Below are 23,712 nucleotides of genomic sequence, written 5' to 3' on the forward strand. Positions count from 1 at the left end.
GTCCTCACCCAAGGCTTGAGAGAAAATATGCATAATATTAAATTTGTGCTGGCTTTGCTGTGTGTTTTGGGCATAACTGCAGTTATAGGTGAAATATATAATTATTATGAATATAATAGTAATATTAAATTTATTTCTTAACAATTTGCAATTTTTCCTTTTATTCAATTCTTTTTTTATTTTATTTTATTTTTATTATTTTATATAATTATTTTATTTTTATGCAGCTCAACCTGGTTGCCAGCCGCGCATATATAGCGTTTCAGCTGGTCAAAGAATTTGTGAACGCCAATGTCTTACGGGACCAGGGTCCACCGCTTCTATGCGTTGCGCCACAGCACGTATTGCGACCACTGTTAGACTCTGTCCGCTGAATTGTTGTCGTCTGGGTTCGACCTGTCGGTGGGTTTATCAAACTTGAATGAGTTCAGTGGGAATAATGATGACAAAGTGATGAACTTATTCAATGTAAAATCCGTCTAATATCCTTTAAATAAACGCTATTGAAGTTTTCTTGAAATAAATATTTCTCCAAAATCTTTTTAAATTAGTTATTCTATTATTTGGCTGATTACATCCAAAATAATCGGATTTTTTTTTATTAAATTTCTTCAAGTTTATCTGTTTTTAATTATTTAGCTTATTTATAGGTACTATTTTTATTTCTAAATAGGATACATTTAGTTTTCTTTACGGCATAATCGTATAGGTATACAGCGTCCTGCTTCGTTGCGCGCAAAGCCTTCACGACAATAACAGCCCGAGGGTGGCCTAACGTACACCTTCAGACATTCCGCGTATAAGTCACGGCAATTTCTTTCACAGTTCGGTCCGGGATTTAAGTAGATCTCATTTTGGCTACCGGAACAACGGCGTGGTCCGCCATTACCTATGAATATACATACATATGTAATGTAGATAAAAAAAAGTTGAGCATAAAACTTCAAAAGGAATTAAGATCCAAAGGAATATGGGTCAATTTGACAATAATAAGACACGATGCACATTTAAATAACTGATAATTTGACGAAATTGGAATTGATAGTATTCAATACAATTTTAAAAATAGACCACTCCATCACGCAGTGAAGAAAATTAAGCAGCCGTAGCTGAGAGTGTACACTAAGACCGTGGAGAGTCGATTCGTCGCTATTCGCAGCAACTCGGACTGACATATGATGGAACGACTTGACGCATTTCATGTCAAGATCTTAAATTGGAAGCGTACAAAATACAGCTTTTACAAGAACTGAAGCCGCTCGACCTTCTCAAGTGATATCGCTTTGCTCTATAGGCTCTTGAAATGTTCCAAGAAGATCCCACGCATTCGCGCCAAATTTTGTTCACTGATGAGGCTCATTTCTGGCACAACGGCTTGGTGTGGTTTTTGCGCCGGTGGAATAATCGGTCTATATTTCTTCAAAAATGCTGACAGTGAATACGCAATAGTCAATGGCGCCCGTTTCACGCCATGATAACCGACTGTTTGATGACTGAAATTTAAGCTCGTAATTTCGGCGACATTTGGTTTCAAAAAAACGACGCCACTTTCCACACATCGCATCAATCAATGGATTTATTGAGAGAACACTTCGGTGAGCAGATAATTTCATGTTTTAGGCCGGTCGATTGGCCACCGAGATCTTGTAATATCACACCGTTAGATGAACGAGTAATCGAAAATTGGACTTTGTCATCTGAGACATCTGAGACGTAGTCGCGGCCAACATTTGAAAGTTAAGTTAGGTAATCTTCAAAAAATAAAAGCCAAAGAATATTATTTCGAATGATAATAAACATTCATTATTAAGTTTGAAGTTCCTGTGTTTTTCTCAAAAAAGTAATGAACCTCGAAATGGGTCACCCTTTTTAACTCGAAAGTGCCCGAAACACTTCTTAAAACTATGAAATTTTACGAACCTTTGACAATCGAAGTAAGGTACAATAAAGCAGCAAAAATTAATATGATTTTAAAATTGCACATCTTCGTAATAAACCGTTACTTCATATGAGAGAAAATGTATAACAGTTTAGCCTTATATAGTAATTTTATAAAAACAGTTGACCTTACAAAATAATTTTCATTGAAATCTTTAGAGAATGCATTGTATTCGGGTCAAGTTAACTACAACAAAGTTTTTGTTTTTAAAAAACATAACATTATTAATAAAAGGAAAGTTTTTATTGAATTTCATAAGTCGGTTTGGAATCGGCATGAGTTGGGTGCGTAAAAGCTTCCAAATCAAATCAAACCACTTGAGCTTCTGGTGAGTCCCTATTCTAGTGTTGTAATGATGGAATATAATTCCTTTCTTTCGCGGTCTCACACACTGAAAAACAATGGTATATTTTCCCTTTCTAGTGTCCACCTTTGGAAAAATAATGGACCTCTTTTTACTAGACTTTATATATTAGGTTATGTTAAATGGCTCATCCTTCGGCGGGGGATTACCTTTAGTCTGTTAAGTGCAGTCCTTTGTGTAGTCATACGAAAGACTTCTGTAGTTGGATATCAGCTATCGGCAAAAACGCCTTGAACCTATGAAAACTGTTTTATTTCACTATCCGCTATTTCGCAGTGTTATCCTATAATATTGTGGTATCTAAGGTATCTTTGCCTTGTTCTGCCAAAAGTAGGACTTTTAAGGAGCAAGTGTTGAAATGATTTCGTCTTATCTTCTTTTAAACAGCTAATGCACCTGGCGCCCGGTGAGATGTTCAATGAATCGCAAACCGCGCCCATTTAGAACTTCTACAACCATTGAAAGGTACTTCGGTACTTGCTGAGAGCGAAAAGTTCCCTATCCCTCTTACGATTTTCCCTGGGCCAGAAGTATCTTGAGACTGCATAGCTATTAGTAGTTCACCATCGCTTGTTGAACTGATCTGAAGCCCAACAGTTCGAACCACAGAAGCAAACGGAGCTCCTACTCATTCCCATTCCGAAATGATTGAGATTAACCGTGCGATTCTGTACGGTGATACAGTATCAAATCTCTAAATTTGACAGAGACAATTTTTGAGACTTGAGACGATTTKGCTATTCTGTAAGTGACAGTCACAAAATCTATTACATTTCATTATTCAGAGATGTTTTTACACTTGAATGAAAATAAATATGTCGATAACAAACAATAAATTTTCTATAACATAGTGAAAAAACATAATTATCAATAAAAATAAAAATATATGTTGACTTTGTTTCATAATATTAACAAAATTAATGTAAAATTGATTTATTTTTAACATTTGCGTGTTTGAGTTGCTTACAAAATAAAAAAAAAACGACAATCGATTAATATCTATCGTGATCTCTATTCAGTATATTCAAAATGGCAGACAAAAGTTCTTTTTGGGTTTGTGACTTGCTAACTACCAGGTCTCAAATTGGAGGCAATATTTTGAGACTAAAGCTAGAGACTGTTTAGTGAATAGTAACTAGTCATAAATTGAGATTTTACCACAAAATGTCTCAAATAGAGACTAGAAACTGGTTACAGAATCCCGCTATAAGATACCTGACGCCAAGCTAAGCTCTTCAACCTTACAGTTTCCTGCCATACCGAATTATTTACCAATATTTAGTTTGTCGCCTACAAAGTAATCCCCACCAGATGTAATACACTTATACAATCGATTTTTCCAGTCCGCGAAACATTTTTCAAAAACACTTTTTGGTTTGACCTCCAGCTCCTTCAGCGAATTTCTTTTTCGACCGCCTGAAATCGTGTTCCACGGAGCAGCAATTTTAGTTTGGGTAACACACGAAGAAAAATCTGACGAATACGGTGATTGACCGATAATATTCATTGCGGTTTTGGCTTTAAATTCGGTCACAATCGTACTCTTTTTGAAAAAAAAAAAAAAAAAATCAGCTTTATCGGGACCAGTCGAGCCAGAAAGCATTTCATACTCAAAGTATCCACCAAACCCTCTTGCCATCTCACTTGTCTTACTTTCTGGGTGCTTTTTTGTTACAATGTGTATTAATAATTATTTATATTTTCTGTTACTATTAAAAAATAGTTGAGGTTTAAAAATGCCTAGGAGGAATTCGTTATTTTAATTAATCTCAACTCAGTTAAAAGAAAGTTTGAAAATTAAGGAATACTTTTTATATTTACAGTTACAGTTAAATTACTTTTAATTTTCTAACAACTTTTTGTTGTGTCCCTCATACTTTGTACAGTTGATGACAGGAAGTGCCCATGCGGCAGCATGTTGGCGGACAGAGCAAAATAGTTTGGCCAGCTCTTGCTGTAACACAAACAGTGGATTGGCCGCGGATCGGAATGCAGGATTGTTGACAAACTCTTCGAGTTACAGTTATTTTAACGGACTTCATACGACAGTAAATATTTTGCCCTAAATGAAAGCATTATTTAGGAAAATATTCGATATGAAATATGAGAATATGAAGCGCCTTACCGAAAGCGGTGGCAGTCAAGCAAAATAACAAAATGCAAGCGAATAATTTCATGCTGCGAATGATTCAATTACTCCGGTTTAATGTTAAATTTAATATATATAGTAGAAAAATAATGTTAAATATGATTTGTTTAGCGTATTTATAAGGATTTTCAGTTGAAGGTTTTTGATTTTGTTATTGACTAACTGATCTTTAGTTTAATTCATGGAAAACATAAATAATATTTTATAAGAACCCGTAACCAAACAAATTTCTTTTAAATAATAAAACAATCTTTATATTTATTGTTATCTTCTTCATATTTATTGTTGTATTTAATTAATACATATAGTATTGTTGCTCTTTTACGCCTATTCTTTAAACAGATGTTTCGGTTACCAATGCTTTTTGTTGGCGCTAAATTGGGGTAAACAACGATTCATACAATAAATATTGTTTAATAATATATATTTAAGTATGGTACCATATTTCAACCTTAAAATTAAAAAAAAAAAAAAAAAAAAAAAATATATATATCTTAGAGATCATAGAAATATTATGCAATTATTTATTTCAGATTTTGAAATGATCAAATGATCTCCTCTTACTGCGTGTAGACACATCTTTTATTTACATTTGTCATCCGCATCTCGGAATATGAATGGCTCTAACATATTACAGTTTTCTGAACTGATACCAGGTAGAAGTACTTTGTTCCATAGGCTTTGTTTGACAGATCACGTATAAGCTGTCCTGCTATTTTTGTTCAGTATTGTTTGGCATTTCGTCATGGAAAGACCTATGCCTAATAAATGTTTAGAAATCGGTTAACAAAACTCACGTTATGTAAAGAATGTTTTTAGCGTGCTCCGCATAACTTATGGTCAACATCGCCAACTGAGCATATTATTCGCAACATCATTATCKATCTTTAGGCCCAGCATTCATTATTGGATAATATTCGACCGAATAGACAATGTCCAGCACGCAGTAAAAGCAGCTGTAGCTGAGGGTGTACAGGCAGACCTTGGAGAGTCGATTCGGCGCCGTTCGCAGCCACTCGAACTGACGCATCGAACGACGCATTTTACGTCGAAATCTTAAATTGAAAGCGTATAAAATACAGCTTGTGAAAGAACTGTCGCTTTCAGGTTCTTGAAAAGTTCCAAGAAGATCCGAAGTTTTAGAGCCAAATTTTGTTCAGCGATGAAGCCGATTTCTGGGTCATTAGGTATAAAAATAAGCAAAATGGCCGCATTTGGGACGAAGATCAATCTGAAGATATTCAAGCACTGCCATGTTTCCAGAAAAAACAACGGTTTGACGTGGTGTGTGGGTCGCTGGAATCATCGGTTCATATTTCTATAAAAAAAATGGTGCCATTGACAACGTACAACAAAAGGGCGCCAATTCCCAGACGTCGCATCAATCAATGGATTTAATAACTCGTGTGACATCACATATTGTTGATAGCAAACATTCCCAGTTAAATTTGGAATAAATAGGGAACCTCGAAATGAACTGTATAAAAACTTTAAAGCCAGATAAGTATGTAAGATTTTACAACCAAGCCATCACTCAATTGTACGTGCTTTATACCATATATTCAAGTGTATTTAATAGAAGGCCACGCTTTTCCAAAACAATACATTTTTTTGCGAACTTCTTGATTAAAGAAGTATAATATGATTAAGTTGAGGGATCTTTGAGGTCCACATATATAGTAGAAAATTAAGAGCATATTTTTAAAAATTGTGATTTTTGGAATTAAAAAATGCTAATTTTTAGGGTTTATTTGCATATGTTTTAAGAAAACACAGTAACGTTTTTGATGAAAAAAAAAAATAAAATCGAGTTACGCTCTAAAAAAGGTCCTCCATTACTACAATTGTTCCAGTTCTCTACGCGGATGAACCCATGAAAAAGGATCGAAAAATATAAAATGACAGTCAAAGGCCTCTTAAATTTAACATGTATTTAATCCGTCTGGAGTAATCTCTAAAATAAATTTGAAAAATATAGTTAGAGAAAAGTTGATTGTAGAAAATAGTATCTTTAAAAATATTTTAAATGTCGATTTAAAAATTAGTTGAAGTTGAGTGTAACAATATTAATAATTTTGTACAGAATGAAAGGCACCATGATAAGTAAAGTTTAACCGATCTCAATAATTACTTTACAATTAATATTAAAGTTCATTCCCGAAATCGGAAAGGAGCAGAACCAAACTTCACTAAATAACAGTAAACAGCCATAAGTTTTTGGTATCGAAATGAATTTTATCTTATTTACATATGTGTGTATATATACCATTTCAGCTGCTGAAGTTCAGACTATATAAGCACAGACATTTGTTCCAATAATTTCAGTGAACAAGCAACCATTGAAACCTTCAAGACCAGATCAATTATTTAAAAAAAATGGCAAAAGCTTTTAATATATTATGGCTAATGTTGGTTATCACTTTGATCACAGTGCAGGGTAATCAATATTATTTTAAAAATATTAAAATTAGAAAACCCTATTCTCAAGCATTTTATTTTTTTGCAGCTCAAAACCGTGTGTGCCAACGAATAGCTATCAAAGCACGTGCCGGTCAAAGACTTTGTGAGCGACAATGCCCTCCAAGCCGTTTGCCTGTCTTATGCGCCACTGTACGAATTGTACAAACAATTAGGTTATGCCCGCCAAATTGTTGTCGCGTCGGCGATGGTTGTCGTACATTTTAATGAAAAAAAATATATATATATATTGCTAAAGTTGTGAATAAAAAAGATAAAGATGTATAAACGATTTTTTATAAAAAGATGGAGGATATTTTATATATAACATGTAAGATAAAATCAGAACTTGTGATATGTTTTTCGCCTTTATGAGAATAAAGATCCGTAGGAAGCTCCATCGTTCAGAAAAACGTTTAGACAGTCATTTCGGATTAAAAATTAAAAAATATCATTCACATAGCAAAATATTGTTATAGAAGATATATGAAAAAGAATATATACACATACATTTTTATTCGATATAACCTGGGACTAGGGAGGAGTGTTACCAAAGGAATCTTTTAACCGGAACAAAAAGGATTTCTCTTTTTAAAGACGTTAAGCATATTTTCAAATGATTCGAAATAGCCTGAAGACATTGCCGTTGAAAAAAACTAAAAATATATTTTTACATCGTCACCTGAAATGCAAAATAACATAACAACATTTTCGGAAATTTACAGAGGAAGGAATAAAATTAAAAATAACTGAAACAAAATTTAAATATTAGGTAAAACTTTGTTATATCTGATAGCAGAACCTTAAAATATTGGACACATATACTTATATGTAAGTAATTTGAAGCAGTGGATCGTAATCAACGAAGCACTCAATTTCACATTTTTTGATGATACGTTATTTTGCATTTTAGGTGACGATATATATCTTAAATTAAATACGTATAATGCTATTCCAGTGTTAAAAACGTTAACGTTATTCCAGAAATCCAGCGGGTACATGTTCAAATTCAATTTTACAACTACACGTAACCTTAAGGGCTCATTTACTGAAGATACAACATTTTGGTTCATACCGCTCATATTAGATCCTATGAGATCACTATATTCGTAGCATATGCATAGCTATCATTGTATGGAAGACTTTTTGACTTTGACTTTTGAAGACAAATTTGGAATAGATTTTCAACGCTACAATCACCGAAGAAATTGTAGTAATATATGTAGCTGCATTTCAAGCTGACCGACTAAAATCAAGCTCTCTTTGTTATTATTTTTGCTATAATGAATGCATGTGAATGTGTTTTTTTTTTTTTTACTTCGACAAGATTATGCTTTAAAGAAAATGGGCGAAAGTGATCCAGCAAGTATTTCAATGATTAAATTGACCAACACTTTCCTCCAAGCACATTTGAGTGATTAAAAAAGCGATATAAGCGACAGCAAGCACGCGGATAGTAATAAGAGGTGATAAACAGAGGACCGGTAACTATAAAATTGTAGGTCGCATAGGTTAGTTCAATATTGAAGAATGTGAAAAAAATGCAAACGAAGCATTGGAAACCATTTTCGAACTATTGTAATGTAAGAATTAACAAGCACTAACTTGAAGAGGCTTCAAAATGATTAAGCTGAATTGTGTAACTATTATAAATAGGTTGCGATTCGAAAACTGTAAAAAGCCTGGCCAAACATCGGCCATTATTTTTCCATCATTTTGTTCGTATTATGTCAACGGCCAGCAGAATCAATATGATTTTTTTTACTGAAAGAACGGATTACCGTATAAATAGCTTAAGTGAAAGGTTTAATACGAGTCATTGCGAATTAAGCTCGTTACGGTTAAGATGACGAAATTTTGCTTACTTTTATTATGGGCTGTACTCAGCTTTGCAGTTATACAAGGTAAATGAGTGGCATAATGAAGATTAATTTAAATCCTAAACATAGTTGTGATTAATGTCATTCTCGTACAAGTATAGTTGCAGCAAAAATTGTAGGATGCAGGTACAAGACTTTATCTCTGCGGCGCGGGCAACAATATTGTCGCCGAATCTGTGTGAAAGAGGGTGTGCGAAGTCAGTGCAGAAAAGTTAACTTATCCTCTCGGGTTAGCGTATGCCCAGTGGGTTGCTGTCAACTTGGCGATAGTTGTGTGTCGATCAGACAAAGAAAGCTTTAAGAGAATACGCCATTCTTTAAATTTTCTTACACAAATAATAAATATTTTTTGCAAGCTTATTTGTAGTATCTCTAAAAGATGGAAACATAATAAAATATGTATAAACTGTTTAACAGCAAGAATAAATTTGTAATGTAATTTAACTGTGTATTCTTAAAATATGTTTAAATATACTCATAAAAACTGAAACAGATTATTGCATAAATAGCTCAAGCGAAAGGCTTAACAGATTCATCACGAATTATCCTCGTTACTGTTAAGATGTCGAAATTTTGTCTACTTTTTTTATTGAGCACACTCAGCTTGGCAGTTATACAAGGTAAATGAGCGGAAAAGAAACAGATTCGCTTGTAATCTCAACACCACGGCATTTTTAAACACAGTTGGGAATAATGTACTTTTTTCTATAAATATTTACAGCGCAAAGTGTGGGATGCAGGCCAAACAACTTAGCTCTGCGAGCTGGACAGCGAGTTTGTCACCGAATTTGTGTTAAAGATAGTGTACAGAATCGGTGCGAAATAGTCAAAAAATATACACAAATGAGAGTATGCCCACTGAGTTGCTGTCAACTTGGCAATAAGTGTGTGTCGCTCAGAAGTCGAAAGTTTTGAGGAGGATAAATAATTTTTTTAGTGTACTATGATATGTAACTACATGTACGGGTACTAAAATAAATAAAACGCTGAAATTTTTCCAAAAAGAGTTTCGTTTTTTGTTATGCAGATAATTTTATGCCATTTATGATTTGAACTAAATGACGGTCAAATGGCCACCACATTTTTGTTTGCATATCCCCACCCGTTTACGCCAATTTTCGATCACCTGTTGCAGCAATATAGTGCGCTGCATGTTGTCTTCGAGCTTCATCTAAAGAAGTGAAATCACATGACCTTGACGATCATTTGACTGGGACATTTTTTAAAATTAAATTAACGAGCTCGCAAACTTTGCACGCAATTTGTCCGCACAGTCTCGTTGGAAATAGAGATCGTACGCGTCGATTTAATAAAATTCAAGAAAAAGGTCGGTCGACATCGTATTATAACGGTCTATCTTGATGGTAACGGCATTTCCTGCCACAAACAAAAAAATAAGGCCCAATGCAGGTCGCCATATTACAATCTGCACCAAACCAGAAATTGGTCTCATCTTTGAAGGATATTTCGATGAACGAGAATTTGTGAAACGTGTCATGATGAAATGGCAAAAAAGTACACCTAATGTACTGACAACATTTGGAACAAATCTGTGGTATATGGAAATATGTATGTACAGCAAAACGAGTACTTAAAATGTATTCCTAGATTCAGAAACTGCAATACTAGTACATTGCTACTGGAAAAATAAGTGTGAGTAAATGTCAGCCAGAAGTGAATGAGTGGCAATTATATCATTAGCCAATGCTTCTTAAACGAAAACTATCTGTTTCAAAACAACACAAATCAATAAAAATTTAAAAAATCGGGAACTGTACATTGTTCCCAATTTTCTTTACACATTTTATGAATTCTTTTTCCTTTATCAGAGATAATTGGAACTAAGTCTTTCCAAAATAATGTCCGTGTACGGTCATTGGAACGTACTCATGTCCGGTTATAAGAATTGGCTTTGTATGAAAACGTTGTGCTCATGAAATTTGTTCGGTAATGCGAGCAGCTCTCCGGTTTTAAAGACTGTTCGCATTGAGGAATTTCACTGTATATTTATTTTGCGTGTTCGTTTATATGTATCTCTAATACAAGGAAACGTAATAAAATATGTATACATTTTTAACAAAGATATTATTATACTATATTATACAAAGTAATATAATAATATAATTGACAGCTTTCAGGTCAAATATCCGAGAGTATTTCCGAATATATAAATTTCCGTAGAAATTTTATAAAAATTATAAAATATACTAAAATATTAATGAAAAATTGAAGTTTTTTTTCGAAACGAACCAATTTTTATAAACCTGTCTCTTATACACATCTAGATGTGTATAAGAGACAGATAGTAATTTGTCACATATTGAGATTTTACGTCAAAATGTCCCAAATAGAGACTAGAAACTGGTTACAGAATCCCGCTATAAGATACCTGACGCCAAGCTAAGCTCTTCAACCTTACAGTTTCCTGCCATACCGAATTATTTACCAATATTTAGTTTGTCGCCTACAAAGTAATCCCCACCAGATGTAATACACTTATACAATCGATTTTTCCAGTCCGCGAAACATTTTTCAAAAACACTTTTNAAAAAAAAAAAAAAAAAAAAAAACAAGCAGTCTATAGATGCCGAAGACCGACATATGTATTTAACTGTGTTAATATAGTTATTAGTTTAGGGAAAATCTAGTTTGTTGGATATAATATTCAGAAATTATTTTCTGCTCGTAGAACTCTCTGTCGTTGAAATGAACCGAAAGCAGTGTGAATAATATTTTCTGAGATAAGTTTGTATTGCTTTAGATAACATAACCTAGCCATCGCAACTACAAGTATTACCTCTAAAATTACAAAGTCATTAGCAATATTTTCGGTTTGACACGTCTTTCATCCTTGGAAACCACTAGCTTCTGCAAATGAAAGGCATGAAAGTTTGAAACAATTAGCACTTGGCTGTGGATATGTTACTTATATAATATTTTACACTTCTAATTTTTAAAGTTATAAAATAGTAAAGTTGTTTTGTTATTTACGTTTGTACTGATGATACTTTCTTTTTTCTCGCCTTCGTAAACTTTCATTAAATCTTATTAAATTTGCATAATATTTATACAATTGGTGTCTGAAATTGATAATAAAAAGTGAACAATTATCCACACATTTTCTGAATAGGGAAAATATATTGTATTGCTGTAAAAATATTTACATTATTGGTATATAGTTGAATTGTTTGTATAAAAGGCTTTGCGGAAGCTTGCATATCGCGTATTGGAGTTACAAACTTCGCAGTCTACACCTTAACATAGTCAAAAATGACAAAAAAATTGCTGTTTATTTTAAGCATTGCTTTTATCTGCATTGTTTTGATTAAAGGTATGTAAACATTGTTTATACTTTATAATAATTTATATTGGTAAATAACTTTTTTAAGCGCAAATCCCAAATTGTACGCCTCAAATCATTCCCTTACTTCGTGGTCAACGTTATTGCCAACTGAATTGTCCACCGAGACTGCCTCGCTTTCTTTGTGTAACTGCCACGAAGGACATTCGATTGCCAGTATGCCGACATGGCTGTTGCCGTTCTGAAAACAAATGTGTTCCAGAGAAAAGACCTGGATAACTAGTGTTCCAGTTTGAGTGTTGAATAAATGCATTATAATAAAAATACTTTTGTTTAAAATTTATTGAAATGTGTTTGACAGCAACTCAATTTGATTTCGAATTTTGAAAATCAGTGCATTAACTACTTCCGGTTTTAGTATGAACTTTATACTTTATTTATTATATACTCAAAAGCTTTGATTGCTGAAACTTTCGCTATGAAAGCTTTAAGTTCAGTGAAGATGTTGAAAAGCATACTTCTATAATTCCCTTCATATACTATATAAATAAAAATAAAGCTTTTCCAATTTAGGGCGTGCTGGGTTTTGTATTCTGTTGTAGTTAGTTGATGCGTCGTCTTAAAAGTTAGAGCGAATTTTTTCTATACTTAGTGGTACCTTGGCCTACATAAAAGCTCTTCAAAGCGAATTTTTCCAGCCAATTATAAGTAAACACCGCTTAGAATCAGATGATAATTCCGTTTTACAAAGAAATAGCATTTCTCGGCTAATGACCCACGCATAAACTTGTTTTCGTTCTTTCCGATAGCAGATAAAATTCCATTACGAAGACCATGAAGATTAACGATACCTCTTAAAGTGCCTAATACTGTTGTGCTTCTAATTGTTTAAAGCGTAGCCTTGCCAATGCGGGATAAGTGCACAAGAGGAAGTTCATTGTTTTCCTGATGCCGTGCTTTTGACATTATCTGCAGTTTTCTCGATCTGTCAACCCCATCTGCAGACGTGACATGTTCTTGTATAATCATGTTCCTACAGTCCAAGTGTCAATAGGAGCTTTGTATATTTCCGAGCTACCGTTTTATGGATGACATTTGCAGTTTTGGTAGATCGTTTCATCGCGTTTTTTGTTTTTAATTGCTGCTCACATCGTCGTATAGACAGTGCAGAATTTCTAATTTTGAACACGTTTTCAGGTGATTGTCGTACCCCAATCTTGGCAATCTCGCTCACTATATCACTGACCTCTGTATGCCTTTGTGTGGTACCCAGTATAAGGAGAAGCAAGCATGATTCTGGTGGCAATTTACACTGCTGTCCTGATTTCCAAGACGCAGCTGGCCGATATGTTTGGCTGTTCACGTAGTGGCCTCAGATTTCAATAAAGAGATCTAAAGGTTTAGGGCTAGGTCAAGGGCTGCCGTTGTAGTAGTTCTTAGAGCTCTCGTTACGAACAACGAAGTGAACAATTTTAAATTGTAGCAACAGTCAGCGATAATAATATTTCGAAATTAATAGAAATTTTAAACCGATAGAATTTTATTCTATTCGAGTTACTTTTAAGTGAATGAATTTGTTTTCTAAAAGTCTAAACTAATCTGATTAAATAAAATAAGAAGACGTTTTAGAGTTATAAGCTATGGGGAATCGGAATTTGCTATATATATTTGTGAAAAGGAAAGGAGATTTTAATTGTAATCAGTTATTTGTTTCTAGTTTCGAAGCTTGCAAATCTGTCAATAAATGAAAAAAAAATTCAGTATTTTGGTTGCGTAGAGGTCTAGATGAAACTGCATGCAATTTTGGAACCTCAACTTAACCAAGTTCATGTTAAATAGTGTAACGCTACGAATATGTGTTTTGAAGCTTATGTCTGCTTTATTATTTCTATATAAATTGAAAATGATTGTATTCCAATATATGAACTTCTGGTTTTAACACTATATCTCTGATTCATAAGTTGTATAATTAAATTGTAGAAAGCATCAATGACCCACATGCAACTTAATGGCTTCTTATAAAATTTATTGTTTTCAGGGTATTATTATTGTTTATTTATATAACAAAACTGAGTGAAAAATAAAATAGTGTTTACATTATTTGTATAACTTTTGCATGTTTTAAAACTCAGAGCTTATTCCGACTTCGAAAGGTAGAAACTGATAATTTAAAAATGTTTAAAAAATTTTACGCGGCTTTATTTATTTTCACTATCTTCAGTGCTGTTACGAAAGGTAAATCACAGAATTTTTAAAAACTTATATTTCTCCAAAAAATATAGTATGATACATGATTATTTAAAATGTTTTGTAGCGCAACCGCTACCGAACTGCGAGCCTGTGCTTACTGTCATCACTAGAGGCCAAAATGTTTGTCAACGCAATTGTGCGCCAAGGCAGCCGGCAAATGATTGCTATAGATCCATAGGAGTTCTGACCATTCGGTTATGTCCCCCGCTCTGCTGTCGGGATGCTAATAACCAATGCGTTGTCGCCATAAGAATTGGCAAATAAACCTCAAGCTAGCTAAAGTTTTAATTGCCGTAAATAATATAAAACAATGAAAGTCAAATGATTTGTCTTGTAGTTTTATTGGAAGTGGATTTTCAGGGATCTGAGTATGTGTATTTTATTATCAACTTTGGTTACTAGCTTTTAGGCACGAAATTAAATTTTATTATTAGACCTCTTTTTGACTAATAACTTGAAGGACGAACAGAGAATGATATGAATTTGAAATGTCGGTAGGTGTAGTCGAACAACCTTACGTCGGGCATACACCGAAATTCGAGGTAAATATTTAATACAACCCAGATAATTAATAATATTTCATGAGAGACCTGCATTTTGGCGTAAAGTAATGTCTTTCAATCGCAACTGGAGTGAAAGTTATCACCGCCGTGGAAGCTTACTTTAGAGACTTCTATGTTAATGATAATTAAAACAAGAAAACTCCTTCACAAATATAAGAAATTTCCCTGCAAGAACTTAATTTTAATAGTTCAGTTTGTATAGCAACCATTTGCTATAGTGTTCCAATCAACTCCTTTGGATATTGTAGTGTTGTCTTGGATAACAATATCTTCTAAATTCTACGAACATACAATTTTAAATAAAGTATCGTTGCAATATCTCAAAACCTGAGAGATAAGCTTGTCACGCTGATCATTTATATCTGCAATTATTTTGTAGGGACTTCAACGGCAACAATAAGATGAGCTTAACTCTTTGAGTTGTGCTTTACTTAAGACCATATAAAATCACTGGCATGTTAGTGCTCTTTCCTCGCTTATTGTAAGCGTTCGTTCTTACTCTCAAAGTTAGCAAAAGCAAAAAAGCAAGCTTCACATGCACATAAATATACAAACGTACATATGTATGCGGTACAAAACCATAGTGGTAACCTCAAAAATTAATGTGTGGTGAAAAGCTTGAACACACGTAAATTGTTCGCTTCAGTTAAATATAAACAAAGAGTATGAATACTGGTTAAAGCGAAAATTTTGAGAGGCACTGGAAAAACACGTGTGACATTTATAAAAATTTATATATGGTTCATCAACCGACATTACAAAATTAAATGCGAAATGCTAAGTATATATACAAGTATTTGATCAAATCAAATCTCAGTATATATTGCGTGGCATCTCAATTTAGAGCGATCAGTTAAAATGTTGAAATATATTTACGCAACTTTGATATTTTCTGCGATTTTTCTCGTAGTGGCAAATGGTGATAAATAATTACAATAACAGTTAATTCGACATACATACATATATGCTAATTTATTTATTATCTATGGTGTCTTGTAGCACAAGCTTTGGTTTGTTCACCGCTAGATATGCAGGTGAAAGTTTTTGAAACTGTCTGCGAGCCCAATTGTGCACCGAGAGTACCGGCAAGAACGTGCTTTAGCCTGTCAAGACCAGCGACGATCGCTATGTGTCCGCCACTCTGTTGTCGGGATAGTAATGGCGAATGTGTGGCAACTGTGAGAATTGGTTAATTGGGAGCAGTGCTGGAATTTATATTGAGTTGAATGTGATGTCAAGAAGAAGAAGAGAGAATAAATGTTTTTCTTAACATAATGTACTTTTGCATAAAGTTTTGAGTTCAGTGAGGGTGTCAGGGAATGAGAATAGAACGCTAAAGTGTAAGCGAATTTCCTGATGCTAAAGTAATTATTGTGTTGAATAATTTCTTTAGTAACGGCCAAAAACGATTGGAAAATCTAAGAGACTACATATGTGGGTCCTCTTCTATCATCTCACCATAAACTTACATATTTTAATCGTTATGTTATTCTGGTGCCCATAAGTTGCCAAGGATCGGTTGAAGAGACTTTTAAATATTAAAGGGGAACAATAACTAAACTTCTAAAGAATAAGTGAGGTTATTAAAAGAAATGCTAAATCTAAATGGTTCTAAGTGATAACTTTAATAACTGGGGAGCATCATTCGAGAAGAATTTTGTATAAAACAGTAACCGATCAAATTTTACCCAGACTGATCATTTTACACTACGCGCACAAACGGAATCGATAATTTGTTTTTCTTATATTGGTACTAACTTTTTTATGGTCGTTTCATATTCTTATGTCAATTACAATGTGTTTGGCTCAAAAAATTTGTGTGTATATTTTTCCACGAAAAAACTGAACAACGAGTTTGCTTGAAATTTTGTGTCCAATGGAATCACTATTGTACGAAATTTCATAGAAGGACCAGTATCTTTTATAAAAACGTCATCTTTAGAGATAACAAATTAGGTGCTTGACAACGTAGCTGAGAATCCCACATTCAACAAATGCCTCATTACTGTTCACGAGGTATGGGTTTATGATTAAAAAAGTCTAAGCTGTTCAACAACGTTCCAAAAACGAGCGAAAAGCAAAAATTACAAAAATATGTCAAGTGCCAAAAGCCCACCTCAGCCGAGGCTTACAAAAAGTGTACGCAAATTGGATTAATCTTTGGCATGCTTCTATTATATTAGATCAGAAGCCAATTTTGAAGGTGATAATAAAGATTTGTATTAAAATACGTGAAAAAGTAGTTTTATTTGTGTCAGTCCGTGTAAAATTTGATAAAATTTTTCAGGTGAATGATAAATATATGGATTAATCACAATAATAAATGAATGGTGAAGGAACAATCACATCAGCCAATTTATAAATAAATGGTACCAAAAGCTAAAACAAGCAGAAGAAAATTCAGGCAAGCTCTCAGCCACAGCTGTTTTGGATGCGAAAATGCCTTTCAGGTTGATTACTACGGGCAGAGTTATACAAAAGCTGAATAATTTCATACGGTAGAAAAGACTTTGACTTTTATTCTTTTTATTGACAAATTACTTCCGCTTCATTTCACGTATAAAAAGCGAGTAAGCCAATCTACAATATTTCAGTACAAAATATTGCGGCTTGACCACCACACTTGAAAATAATGAAACTTTTCTGCGAAACTATCATTTTGTTAGTTTTAAGTCTGGCTTTAATTCAAGGTAGGTAAAATTTAACTTTTGAAATTATAAAAAAAAAAAAAAAACTTAAAAAAATTATTTTAAATATTTTACAAAATAGTAAAACTATAAAATATTCTTATATATGTATTTCAAAAATTAACTATTCCCTGTTGCAGCACAAAGAACTCCAAATTGTCAACTTCAACGAACATTTTTTTTAAAGAAGGGTCATCGCGTCTGTATACCCTATTGCCCACCAAAAGGAACCACTTGTATAACGGCTGATCGTCCCATGCAAATACAATCTTGCACCGCTGGATGTTGCCGCTCGGGCAATAGATGCATTCCCGTCAGGAGGGGTTAGTGATCGGGATTAACGAAAATGCAGAAGTGCATATACAGATGTATACGTAAAAGTGTAAAATGTCTTTAAAGGATGCAATAAATATTTCCTTAAATAAATAAATAAATTGCTGAATATGAAATAATATGTTTTTTAGTATTGCTTTTCGAATTTCATTGTTAAATGTGATCAGACTTAAAACGAAATTATTTTTATATTGATATTGACGGTTTAATATTTTTAAAAAGTTTAGGTATATGCAACATATAGTATGTAAAAAGTTAAAAATGGATGCTTTTCCTCAAAGAAGATTGCCTAGATTTTTGCAAATATATTATCACTTTTCACAATTTTTTAATTATTATTAAAGACTTCCATTGATGTAGAATAATTGTATTTAATTGAAAGGCCAAACAAATTTAGCCTTCCCCCAAAATTTGGACTTAGTTTCGATTCTCCTACGGAAAATTAATCAGCCAACCTACTATGATAAAACTTATGCCAGAGGAATGCTTTGAAGTTGTCCACCGTTCACCAAGTTTTTAAGAGATTCAGTTGTTCAGCAGTTGGCCACCCCACTTTCAATTCATTAACCTCGCAGTTTCCGTTTAATATTTCATGACTAAGTATTTATACAGCTCGAAAATGATTAATTGAACCAAAAGTCTAAAACCATAGCCGATAGAGAATTCGTAACAATATATTCAGCTCGAACTTTTCCATATAGCTCGAAGCCATCCTTAAACTATCAACGCATTCCATTCAGGTTTGAGAACAACGAAGACGTAACCGATTTGGTAATCGCTATAATCCAGCATGAATTTGAGACTATCATGAGAGCGGCATATCTAAAGCATCCTAGCGGATCTGTATTGGTAAATTAAATATAATATATAAATTTTAATAGGATAGGATTAATAGGATAGTGGTTATAGTAACAACCTTTTTGTCTTCCATGCTCATATAAATGATATAAGTGGTAGATGATTCTAGCAGGATGGCGATATAACTCATATAGCCTTTAAAGATATACATCTTTTGAAGGTTGTTTTTTATACATGTAGCGTTATAGTTATATACGTATTTTAAAAATTATTCCGGGCAAGTTACCGCCATGGCTGGCTCGAATAAATTCCTGCCGAGAGGCCGAATAATTTTGGGCAACGTTTTATAGCAATTGGGTGGTATTTCAATAACCTTCCAAGGTGTCAATCGTCTCGGACATTTCTGCATTTAGACCCACGACACAATTGATGATTGTTCTACTTTTATTTCTACACGAGTGGGACTTTGTAAGTTCACAAACTGAGATCCTTCTGTAAAATTTTCCATAAAGTGTACGAGCACAATTCCAATTGTTAGGCAAGATGGCGGATGGAAGCATTTGGGTCTTCTTAACATTATGTGTGCATGGTACGGTATCTCTGAGGATGTGAATTAATCACTGGAATAAACGTGGTGCGAAATTGATCCATGGTTGCTTGAATTACCGACTCTGCTGAGCGATTATGTCGAACCGAATCATTATTTTCTTAATAAATTAGCACGATTTTCACACGTTGTGGCGGAGTAAGTCTGTTTATTATAAAATTGCACACCAAATTGAGTATAAATCAAGTAACGCTGCCAAAAAGACCAATTTCTAAAGTGTATTGTATTGTCTAATTGAAAAAGAAAACGAAAGCTTTTACCGAGTCTTATCAAGAAAATAGTTTACCACTTAAACACCAAGGAGATATGATTAACTAGACAGGAAGGTCTATCTAAGAAAATGTTGCGATGGGTATTTGTGAAAATTTTTCTTTCCAAAGGCTGAATTATTTAGTAATTTACGATCAAATATATTAATATTTCTTTGCTTTATCTACTACCCTCAAGAATACTCAACCTAGCTGACAATAACAATAATTATTCACGAACTTCAATCTGCTGCCCTAGAAGTTTTGAACCCGGAACAGAGATTTAAAAGAAAAAGAAATGGTAATATACATTGTACTCACAATAAGCCACTAAGAAATATAGTAAACTGAATTCTGATTGCCACAACAAAACAATAAATACTAAATATTAAAAGAGAATCGTATTTAAATAGTCTTACGCCTTAACATTTTGGTCTCAATTAAGTATAAAAGGCCAGAACCTATTTTTCAGTTTACGGTATATTTTCGCTTTCAAAATAATTAAGTATAAAAATAATACGAGAAAATGACAAAACTGGTTTACGTAACTGTAATTTTACTGCTATTGGGTGTTGCAATAATTCAAAGTGAGTGCCATTGACATAGTATAGGTAGGCAAATAAAGGGTCCATCAATGAAAAAAAGTAGACTTTGTATCATTATATTAAAAATATACATATCTGTAGAATATGGAATATAAAATCGTTCCACGAGATAGGAGTTTTTGAGAAGTTGTTCAGCAGTAGGCCGAAAGAGAACATAGGAATTACTACACACTCTCAATTCGCTAACCTTGCAGCTGCCAACTATTACTCTGTGACTAGCTAAGATTATTTTAGCTATTTATCGTGAGGTCACGAATAATCCTTGCAATCCCACATTGACAGCTAGAGACTCTTGTCTGTGTGATGCTCAGAACTCTTAGGTATGGACCAAAAATACCATATCATATCGACAAATGATACAAAACTTTTTTCCAAAAATTTGTACTATGCGTCAATAAACTCAGGATGATATATCTTTCGAAAGATTTTTGTTTCGCACATTTTGTCTGGAAATAATGGGGATAAAAAGAGTAAAATTGATATTTTGTTAAGGGCTTGCATGGGTTTCTTAGGATAAAAAAACCCTTTTTTCCAAAAATTTGTTCTCATATAAAAAACGAAACAAACACTATTAACTTATAAATTCTGAAATTTTTGAAAAAAAAAAAATATTTTTAACTACCATTGATAAAGAGAAGAAAAAAGATACGCCCGCGTTGGCAGAATAACTTTTTACAGGATCATCTAAAGTTAAAAAATACGTCTTTTATTTAAAACCTTAACTAAGAACTTGGACGAATGAAAAATTGAAATCCGATTTTTGGTAGACATATTTACAAAAATACTGAAAATTTCGCGACATTTTTGTTTTTAATAGTTGTAATTGAAAAAAAAAAAAAAACTTCATCCTAGTCTTTAAGAAATGTATCTCAAAGACCTGTGTCATGAAGAGCGGTTGAGTAGTTCTCGAGAAATCGTGCAAACCGACTACCAAAACATTGTTTCGAGAAAAACGCATTCAAAGACGGCTGTTTTCCGAAACTATTACTCGGATTACTTGAAAGTTTAGGACAATATTCTAGAGGTGTTGTGGAATTTAATAAGACAATAAAAAATTTTATTTTTGAAACCCATGTAACCCTTTAAGCATATATAAGCATAAGCAAATTTTCTCTCCTCAAAATACAAATTCCTAAAAATATTCAGCATTTTACCGAAGACATTAAATAACCGTTCAAATATCTTTTTTCTCCGAGGCCGAGCTTGAACCATATGCGGGCATTGAGAAGCTCTTATTTCTATGTTTTATATAAATTTCCATTTTTATATATAAACTCATTTCTTATAATATCCATCAATTAATACCCATCTTCTTGAATGTTCGGTGCAGCACAAATGTGCCAACCCTACACATTTACTCTGAGTGCTGGTGAACGCATATGCTTACGTAACTGTAAACCACGTCCAGGCGGGTGTATAATGGCTGTTAGAACAATTAAAGTACAAACATGTCCACCAGGTTGCTGTCGATCGGGCAGTGGTTGCGAATCCTTGAGTAAAGGATAATTTGAGTGTCTAATGGATGATTTGTTATTATATTTTTTAAATAAATATCAGAAATATAAATTTTCTAAACGAAAACAAAAATTTCTCTGTTAAAGTTGTTGTAGTAAGCTTATTGAGTGCTTAGCATAGAGTAATAGGTTCAATCGTCTCATATTTATAGGGAAAACTACATACATGTATGCACGTGTAGAAATATCTCAGTCAACACAGCTTGAGGCTTTCAGCTGTTGAAACGAAACGGCAAAATATTTTTTTTCCAAAATTTCTTTTTTTAATAAATCTTGTAATATTCCGAAAATTCAAATAAAGCAAGCAGTAATTTTCTGTTTTTTCGTTTCTCACTTTCAGCAAATACTTGTAGGATTCGCATATTTCTGACGAATCCTGGTCAACGCATATGTGAACTCAAGTGCCGGCCACCTGGCCAAATGCCAGTTACGGAATGCTACATAGCGCCACGCGTCTATCGTGCAGTTGCCTGCCCCAGCCACTGTTGTCGTTTGGAGGGTCTCAGTTGCAGAGAGCGTTAAATCTGATTTATATGATTTATATAACCGGTCAATTTAAAAGTCTCCGACCTATCATAGAAAAGCACAGTTTATTTGGCAAAATTCGTTTTTTTATTCAACATAATTCGCTTCATTATAGCCACCCTAGAACTTTTGGAAATCATTTTTGTACTACAATTTGTCTTTTCCTTCAAAATGGGGCTCAGTTTTGGCGATCACCCCTTCATTCGACTAAAATTGCTTCCTAACGAGTATTTTTTTAAGATCGGAGAACAGGAAATAGTCCCTGACGGGCAGATTTGAAGAAATCGTCAGAGTTCATTGGCTTGGAGAAACACACTTTCGCTTTTCGGTGAATCCGTCAATAACGCTATACGCATCCCTAAATATAAATATATCAATTAATTCTAGTAGCGTCTAAGCGTTTAAGGCAGGGGACTTTTCAAGTGCCCAGTAACTTTCCTAAAGAAATAGTCAGTCAGGTCAGTCCGACTAAAAGTCTGAAGTAACCTGAATACGAGGGGATTTAGTTTATATGTTTTGAGAAACGAGAAATTTGTTCATTTATGTTTTTATTCATTTAGAACGTTAAGTATATTTGCAACGATTGCTGCAGAAATATGTTTTTTTTGGTGTACAATGTAGAAGTTATTTATTTAGATATATGGTTTTCAATGATGGAATACTTTTTTGGGATTGGTTTTTTGCAAAGTTATTACTTGATTTACTTTGATAGGCTTGACTTTGCATAAGGAGTAGACTTTTTGCAAATCGAGCAAATTCATTACAGAAACAATGGTTTGGTTGGCGCAACAGAGTCACAAATTCAAGTGACCATGGATCGGTTTCTCACTACGCTTACTCTAGTGAATAATGCACATTCATAGATACAAAAACTCAAATAATTTTTTTTCAGTGTATGGAATTCATTTTTCTTTTATTCGTGCTAAAGCTTATTCAATTTTATTAAATATAGCTTAATTAGTTTTAAAAATAATGGAATTTAAATGCCCCCCTCTGCTCGTTGATGCATGTGCGGCATCTTACCAAAAAGTTGTTCATTACTGCTTGGAGAGTTGAGACAGGAATAGCCGCTATTGTTTCTCGAATGGATTGCCTTAGTCCATTCAAATTTGTTGCGTTTGCTTTGTAGACTGCCTGTTTGCAATAACCCCACAAGAAAAGGGCAGTAAGGCCTGGCCACCCAAGTCGGAATGTGAAGTTTCTGGATATCAGCTTATTGGGAAATTTTCGTCGCAATTCTGTCATAACAGGTTGGGCTATGTGAGGAGCTGCAAGTGACCATGGATGGGTTTCTCACCACGTTAGAGTAAACGTGAATAATGCGCATTCACAGAGGCGCCGTACAATACACGATGTAAACGCTATTGCTGCTGTGAAGCAGAGTTTCGAAGAAGACCTGAATTGGGAGTCCAACCGTCATGGCGTGTAATAATTGTAGCTTCGGCTACAACTTTTTATGAAAGATTTTGCGTGGTTTCTGGGCTGAGAAATT

General features: G+C 33.7%; 2 protein-coding genes and 3 long non-coding RNA genes across 7 annotated transcripts in view; 3 read left to right on the forward strand and 2 right to left on the reverse strand.

Annotated features, from left to right (window-relative positions):
• The window catches only part of LOC108965181, a 118,275-nt gene that overhangs the window by 1,796 nt on the left and 92,767 nt on the right, over positions 1-23,712 (reverse strand). The window lies entirely within an intron of this gene.
• Positions 640-4,625, reverse strand: LOC108965177 (inducible metalloproteinase inhibitor protein-like). Of its 2 annotated transcripts, XM_018927401.1 has the most exons (3): positions 4,429-4,625; positions 4,181-4,365; positions 640-889 (listed from the first exon to the last, which is right to left on the reverse strand). In XM_018927401.1, exons 2-3 carry the CDS (start codon positions 4,218-4,220, stop codon positions 681-683), a joined length of 249 nt encoding a protein of 82 aa, XP_018782946.1. In that variant the 5' UTR covers positions 4,221-4,365; positions 4,429-4,625; the 3' UTR covers positions 640-680. The 2 variants fall into 2 exon arrangements, with proteins under 2 accessions (XP_018782946.1, XP_018782945.1); XM_018927400.1 differs by lacking the exons at positions 4,181-4,365; positions 4,429-4,625 and adding an exon at positions 1,921-1,990.
• LOC108965180 lies at positions 8,648-9,786 on the forward strand. The gene is made up of 3 exons (XR_001993095.1): positions 8,648-8,813; positions 8,891-9,409; positions 9,511-9,786. It is a non-coding gene; the product is annotated as an uncharacterized LOC108965180 (long non-coding RNA).
• LOC108965179 lies at positions 15,720-18,035 on the forward strand. 2 transcript variants are annotated; one of them, XR_001993094.1, is made up of 4 exons: positions 15,720-15,822; positions 15,903-17,106; positions 17,191-17,593; positions 17,731-18,035. It is a non-coding gene; the product is annotated as an uncharacterized LOC108965179 (long non-coding RNA). The 2 variants fall into 2 exon arrangements; XR_001993093.1 differs by having other exon boundaries at positions 15,903-17,593.
• Positions 20,083-22,876, forward strand: LOC108965178. The gene is made up of 2 exons (XM_018927402.1): positions 20,083-20,163; positions 22,036-22,876. The coding sequence occupies exons 1-2, from the start codon at positions 20,103-20,105 to the stop codon at positions 22,215-22,217; spliced, it is 243 nt and encodes an 80-aa protein (XP_018782947.1). The 5' UTR covers positions 20,083-20,102; the 3' UTR covers positions 22,218-22,876.

This window comes from Bactrocera latifrons, unplaced genomic scaffold (assembly GCF_001853355.1).
Source record: "Bactrocera latifrons isolate USDA-ARS-PBARC rearing strain unplaced genomic scaffold, ASM185335v1 scaffold_136, whole genome shotgun sequence".
NCBI classification, from domain to species: Eukaryota; Metazoa; Arthropoda; class Insecta; order Diptera; family Tephritidae; genus Bactrocera; species Bactrocera latifrons.